At 31.9% G+C, this 7,406-nt stretch overlaps 1 protein-coding gene across 1 annotated transcript in view; it reads left to right on the forward strand.

Moving 5' to 3' along the window:
* Positions 1-640: 640 nt before the first annotated feature.
* The window catches only part of LOC147406106 (glutamine--tRNA ligase-like), a 42,555-nt gene continuing 35,789 nt past the window's right edge, over positions 641-7,406 (forward strand). The window contains exons 1-4 of the mRNA XM_086432494.1: positions 641-886; positions 5,774-5,791; positions 5,958-6,110; positions 6,360-6,426. Coding sequence (XP_086288620.1) covers positions 641-886; positions 5,774-5,791; positions 5,958-6,110; positions 6,360-6,426 — 484 coding nt within the window. The remainder of the gene's footprint in view (positions 887-5,773; positions 5,792-5,957; positions 6,111-6,359; positions 6,427-7,406) is intronic.

Consider the following 7,406-nt stretch of genomic DNA (forward strand, 5'->3'; position numbering starts at 1 on the left):
TCCAATTCATGTCTGATATGGTGTTGTTTGTGGTTTTTAAAGGTGAAAATGGGAAAATGTCATCTCCACCGGAACCATATTCACTATCTATTATGAACCAAGGTTTGCATGTTATCTTGTTTCATTTCTTTTCTATCATTGAATTAAAATTTACATGATATCGAACCACGTAGCAGACCCCAAATTTTTTTTAAAAGACTTCGATGATATCTGACCATTTTTACAAGTGTCATGGAGTTGAAATTATCTGCTTGGCATGTACTTGTGATACTGAAATGTTTTCAATGTTGAAGTTACATTTGGTTAAGTCCATTTATTTACAATATAATCATGCAAGATTATTCTCTTTCAATTTGGATGGGGAGATGGTGCATCTATTTTTCTAGATGACACTCCATCTAGCTAATGATCTACTAATTGAGTATTGTCACTCTTTCATCTACCAGACCTAATGATTTACTAGTAAGGCTGCAGAAGCCTTGAAGAAACTTCAAAATGCATACGAGGTACATTTTGTTGTCCACCTTTTAATCTTAGTCGGGTCTTTTCTTAAGTTCAGTTTGTCACCATTGAAACAATCTATTGTTGCAGTTGTGAAACGACGTTGCTGTCATTGTGACATTAATAAAGCAGAACTTGAATGGAAGTAAGGAATTTGATCTCGATATATTTGTTGGAGGTTGTTGGAGTGCACCATGTGGGACTGCTTACATTTATTAAAGAAGTAGCTCAGATGAATGACTCTCGACTTAATGTTGGATTGGCATGCACTACTGCATTAGCTGGTGCAGCAGTGCTTAACCATGCAGAAGTCATATCCTTTCTTAAGGACGATGTTGGCGAACGAATAATTGGTGTACGTGTCCAAAAAAAGACAATTTTTCAGGTACAATGGGCTCGTCACAATTTATTGTTATCAGCTAATAAAGTTTATTACTTGTTTTTTTATCACTATGCCCTTTTTTTCAGCATCGCGCTGAAAGCGCCCTCGATCCATGGAGTGCGCGAATCCGCTTTTCACCTTTGAGATTTGGGAGTCACCACCTAGTTATTACTATCTAGGAATCGAATATAGACTCGAAAAATAAACAAATAATTAATCTGCTAAAAAAATAACTAAGTTCGGGGATCAAGTTACGGGGTTGGAAGGTGTTAGGCACCAACCCTGCTTGGCAAACGTCGATCTCTAATAATTCTCAAATAAACTACATTGTTAAGACCTAAGTAATAAAAAAAAATAGATACCTTTCTGAAGACAACGGTCTTGTTTCCTCAGATCTGATAGAGTAACTCCTTGTACAGTACTCCTCGCTTCGTTTTGTCTTTGGATGTGATTTCTGATCTCCGAGGCAAGGTATCTCTTTCTTAGATCTAGATTCTTCAGATTTGTTTATGGATTTATGGGTGTTTTTGAAGGGCTTTTAAGTGTTTTTCAAGCTAAAATTGAGGTATGGGTGTTAGGTAAGGAGTTAGTACTTCAAAATTAGGGTTTATGGGAGGTTAGGGAAGCTTTTTGACCTAATTCTCTTAGGGTTTATTATTTGATACAAAAATAGGGTGTGAGGACCCCTATTTATAGATTTTTTTAAGTGTTTGTTTAGATAGAATTAGTGTTTAATTATAATTCTTTTAATTAGAATTATATTTTAATTAGAATTGTTTTAGGTAGAGTTATATTTTAATTAGAATTATTTTAGGTAGAGTTATATTTTAGTTAGAATTCTATTAAATAGAGTTATTATTTAATTAGGATTGTTAAATAGAATTATTATTTAATTAGAACTCTATTAGGGTTTTGACTTTTGGTCTTATTTGATTGACTTTAGTCTTACTTGATTGACTTTAATATCTTGACTTTAGTCTTACTTGATTGACTTTAATTTTTTGGAGAACCCCCCTCTATTATATCTTTAATTCTTTGGACCCCCAAATGGAGGGGTCCTTGAATAAATATCTTGGCAACCATCAACAATTTTGCCTGAGAGTCTAATTGATCGATTTTTTTTGTTCAAAATTTTAAATTAATTTTATTAATGTTTCACTTTAATTATTTAATATTTTATTTATTAATTTCAAAATTTTTAATTATAAAAATAGTAAAATTATCGTTTTGCCCTAGGAGAGGACTTTTTGTGTTTTAAATCGATTTTTGATGTTTTAGGATGTTTTAGAATCGATTTTTGTAAAGAATTCAATGAAAATATTGGTTTGTGTCATTTATGAAATTTTGTGTGTGGAATGGTTGTGAACTTTATGAGGGGTATTTTCATAATTTTGTTGAATTCTATGAAAATTGGCGAAATGATTTATTTGATTTCGATTTGTTGTTTTATGTGTTTGAAAGGATTTTTCTAAGCGTAATGTGGGCTCTAGGGATGTTTTAAGATTATGGGTATTTTGGTAATTTTGTCATTTTTTAGTGATTTTTATCATGAAACTTCTTTTTGTCTGAAAAATGATGATTTCTAAGCTTTAGGGGTTATATTTTCCTGGCGTAACATGATTTCTACAGTTTTGTCAGATCGAGATACCTCATCCGAATTTCTGAAACATATCTGGTAACAAAATAAAGCATTGGGATAAACATCCATCATTGGGAACTATTGCAATCGGGTTGACGAGTTGATTAATCAGGCGGATGTAAAAATGGGGTGTCTACACGCGCATTTGCACATAATATCCTAACAAAAAACTTGGAATTTGGCTAATCATTAATCTTTTCATTTAAAGGTTGCTGTAAAATTTAAGAGGTTCAGTTCTTTGACAGAAGTTAAAGACTCAAATCCCTGCAAAACAAGATTTTGACATATGGTAGCTGCGGAGGTGGGACCCTTGTTATCAATTCAGGAAAAAATTGATATGTGAACAATTCTAGTTCTATTCGATTTTGGGTTGCAAAAATCCGATCTTAACTTGTTAAAAGAACTGAACATGGGATATGCTTGGTCCAAGTCTAGGGGATCTCTGGAACTCTAAGAACTAGATGTACGAAGCTTTTTTGTTTCCTCTGATTTATAACTTTGGCTATTTATTTGTGATTTTTGATTCCTTGTGGTCTTTTAACAAGCTATCAAAAGAGATGGTTGCTTGTATAGCAGTAGAGGCAATATCAATACTGGGAAAGCTTCACTTGAGAGGTTGAAGTATGCTCTTAATTTACTTGATGCAGATTATGTCACCCCGTTGGTACATACGAAACTTTGAAGATAATGCACCTCGTATGATCCATTTGTAAGTTCTTTTATTTATTTATTTTGTTTGATACATTTTCTGTATACTATGTTAGGGACTTCTTTAAATGATGATAGAAGTTAACTATGTTGATTAGAGATGAGAACAAATTATAATGTACCCCTAACTATTGTATCTTTTTCGAAAGAAATCTTTCATGGTAGTGCTTTAAGAAATAAAAGTATAAAACTTGTTTCAACTTCATGTATAAAAGCAGAGAATTCATGACATATTTCATGATGAAACGATCTTCAGAAACATTCTGGTTCAGTATATATTGACAAGTGCATTTCGTTGTGTCATTGGTTAACTCTGATACGTAAAAGCTTATTAAGTCCGATTACTGAAAAGTACTAATGTTTTGTCCAATGAACAAGTGGCAAACATTCTTAGCAAAGGTCCATCATGTATCATTCTGACTGGAGTGCTAGAAAAATATCATTTATTGTTGACATATTGGTTTGTTTTGATTTTTATTTTTTTTTAAATTTATTTCGTCTGTTTTTAAGATTCTAATGGTAAAATTGCAATTTAGCTGATGGGCACTTGTAGAAGAATCCTAATATTCATTAAGCATCTATTTTAAACTTTAAACACAGGTGGTAGTATGTAATTATTTGCAGTTTTCACATAGAAGATGCTAAGTAAACACGATGAAAGAATGACACGTTCTAATTTACCAAAAGTGGAGATATGAAATAACTAAGATGAGAAGAATAAAAAAATCAATCACACATAATTGGTATAAGGAAGACAAATTGGCCTTTCTCCATTTGCTTGTTTGGCTATACAGATTTTTTGTGTTGCATGATCCTGTAGGTTGCAATGCTGAGTCCTATTGTGACATTGGAAAAAAGGCAAGAGTTGATGTAGGATAGAGGCAAATGATTTATGTCTTGGAGATTTTCTTTTGACATAGAAAGGTGAATTCTATCTTGGAGATTTTCTTTCGATGTATAAAGGTCAATTTAAATAGATTGAAGTAATTATGGATGATTAGCATATAACACTTATGAAATATTCAAAATAATGAGTAAAGAATACTGCAATATTTCTTTTCTTAGATGGCATTGTTGCCTAATACTCTTATTCAGCTATTCCACCTATCTCAAGTGTGAAGACTGTTTAGAAGAGCTTAGATTGGAATAGGGGTTTAAAATGGCAAGGGAAAACTTCCGAAAAAAAGATAAGGAAATGAGAAAAAAAAAAAATAATAATAATAATAAATTTGAGATTTATTCTAAGTTTCCAATATATTTTTGAACAAAAAAAAAAAAAAAAAAAAAAAAGAAAAAGAAAAAAAGGAACATTATTGTATATCTATGTATGATAACATGTTTTCACATATAATTATATATTTTATCATGCTAAAAAAGATCTAACCATCAACATACATTGTGAGCAAAATAACACACAAAGAAAAAAATAACATTAAAACATTATCATCAAATCCCAATTAAACAATGTGTAAACCAAATCACAAACAACCTTAAGGCTACACAAATTAACCATTGACCTACAAAAAAACAGGTTATTATTAATTTTATTTTCTGAAAAACGTGTTTAAAACTTAAACCACAATTTTGTTTTTGTAAATATCACATTTTAATCATTAGAGGTACAAAACGCGTTTGAACAAGACTTCAAAAAAAAATATAAATAACAAGAGCCTTTTGTGACTAAGGTTGCAGCCCCTCGAATTTATATAGTAACAAAGAAAGAAAGACTAATTACCTTAGTTATATGCCTATTCCAAAATCTATTGCATACCCAATTCATCTATTCCAAGACTAGGGAGGACCTTAAATGCACGTAGTCAACTTACCTTTGAACAAATAGGACCAACAAATGAAGAGAAGTCAATACTATCATTGAGTGAGGCCTTTGAATATTGATGAACTTTAACACCATAATTATTCAACAGATACCACAGATCTAGATATGTTGACAGCTATATTGTTGGATCAACTTCTTCCTTAAAAGCTACTTTTATATTCTTATGTTCCCCAATATATATATATTTTTTATTTGATATATGATAGATTGTTCCCCAAATATTAGTTGCTACTATGTATTTTACAATACAAAAATTGGTCATTTTATTCATTAATTAAATTGGCAAACGTTCTTGCAGATCATATCATAATGAGGAACATTACAATAGCATAAGGTTGAAAGAAGATCCTTGCAATGGGTCAACTAAGCCAATTCTGATTAAGGTTGCTAGTTTGATGTAGAGTTTTAGAATCTTTAATCGTATTATGCTATTCTAGTGTTTGAACTCCAAATGTGAATTGAAAACTGATAATTTTAAGTAAATGATGATATTAGACCAAGTCGTGATGATAACAGATTGCAACATGAGGACAAGGTTATCACTTCAAACGCTAATTACAACCACCTCTTTATTTCCATAAAAATGTTTTCAATTAATTTATCAACAAATATGTGCTGTAATAATGATATTATACCAAGTTACACCTATGAATACAATGCGTATGTTAATAATGTTATTTCCTCTTCTTTTTCTTTATTCCTGCAGAAAATACCAAGAAACAAGGTATGCCCTTGTGGTTCAAAAAAGAAGTACAAGACTTGTCCAATCGATAGATGCACCATCTTCTTCGACATTAACCACAAATCGCGCTTCTTCTTCATTTCTTGTCCGAGACGTTGTCTGAGCTTCAATGGGCATGGACTATGTATCGATGAGAATTCAATTGTAGTACATTGCTCCAAAACAAATTGAGATACAAAAGTTGGAAGGTCATGTATTCAATATGAGTCAGCAACTTCAAAATTTCACAGAGAAGTTAAACTCAGTGCCGCAGTCATCTACCAAGTCCTCTTCACAGTATGACGTTGGAAGTTCTTTTGAGGTACTAATCTACATTTTGTTAAAATTAGATTTTTCTAATTATCTTGTATAGAATATTAATACTCTTAATTATTTGTAGGGGATAACATCATCGCACTATCCTGCCCCACATGGTTAGAGGTGCGATTTGTGCAACCTCCATTTGACTAAAATCTATGCCAATGGGATACTTGTTCATGTAGAGGTATTGTCCCTGGATTACTATCATGTCCTTATTGATGAAATTTTTGACATGTCTGCACAACTACAGGATAAGGATGTGACTGAGGGAATGATGTTTGCGAACATTGACATAGGCTCCATCATTAGGTGGCCTCGTATGATGACAGACATCATATCATGATTCCTTTATATCTTTTGAACTTCTATTGTCTTTAGATATGTCTTTGGATTTGTATTACATATTCTAGTGGTGACTTGATACTATAACTCTTATTGATTCATTTGACATAGGCTCCATCATTAGGTTGTCTTGTATGATGACATATATCATATCATGACCCACTCCTGTCTTTTGGACTTGTATTACATTTCTATTGTCTTTGGATATGTACTACATATGCATTTCTATATGACTTTAATTGATTCATTACATATTTCAATGGTAGACTTACTTATTGACTCATTTATTGTCTTCTAGGACTTTCACATTATTTTATATTATTTAATTAGTAACAATAGTTTTTTGTTTTTAGGTAAACTTTTTTAACTCCGCCAATGAAAAAATTAAACCTTTTATAGTACCGGTCCCAAGCCCGGATAAAGGAGGAAGGAAAATGATGATCCAACGCATATTTGGTGTCTTCTGATAAGACTCAAAAAAAGGGATTTTCTTTCTCCAAGCATTTTGCTGAGGTTAGCTGAAGGTAAAGATTTTTTAGTTGTCGTCAGGTTATCTATTGTGTGTATAAAATGATAAAGGTGCTCACTTTTTATCTGGATGACAAGCATGAGTTTTTCATTTGATCAATGATGTCGGTCATCATTTGGAACATAAGAGGTATATGAATGCCTCCTCTTTGGATAGACTTAAACGTTTGAAGTATGAAAAAAAACTGTTGTTTATTATAATATTAGAGCCCATGTCAAGAATGCAGAATAACTTCCTTCGAATTAAATCCGACCTACAAGCTACTAAGGCTTATTGTAATGATGTTTGTGGGTCCATATGGTTATTTTCATTTGGTTTTCCCAGTTAGATTACTGTTAGCTCTTCTGATTCTCAATTCCTTATTCTAAGTGCTTCAATTAATTGGGTTCTTGCAAAAATTTGTATTGTTTGAGGCAAGAAGGGACC

The sequence above is a fragment of the Akebia trifoliata genome, chromosome 3 (assembly GCF_017979445.1).
Source record: "Akebia trifoliata isolate Shusen 1 chromosome 3, ASM1797944v1, whole genome shotgun sequence".
NCBI lineage: Eukaryota > Viridiplantae > Streptophyta > Magnoliopsida > Ranunculales > Lardizabalaceae > Akebia > Akebia trifoliata.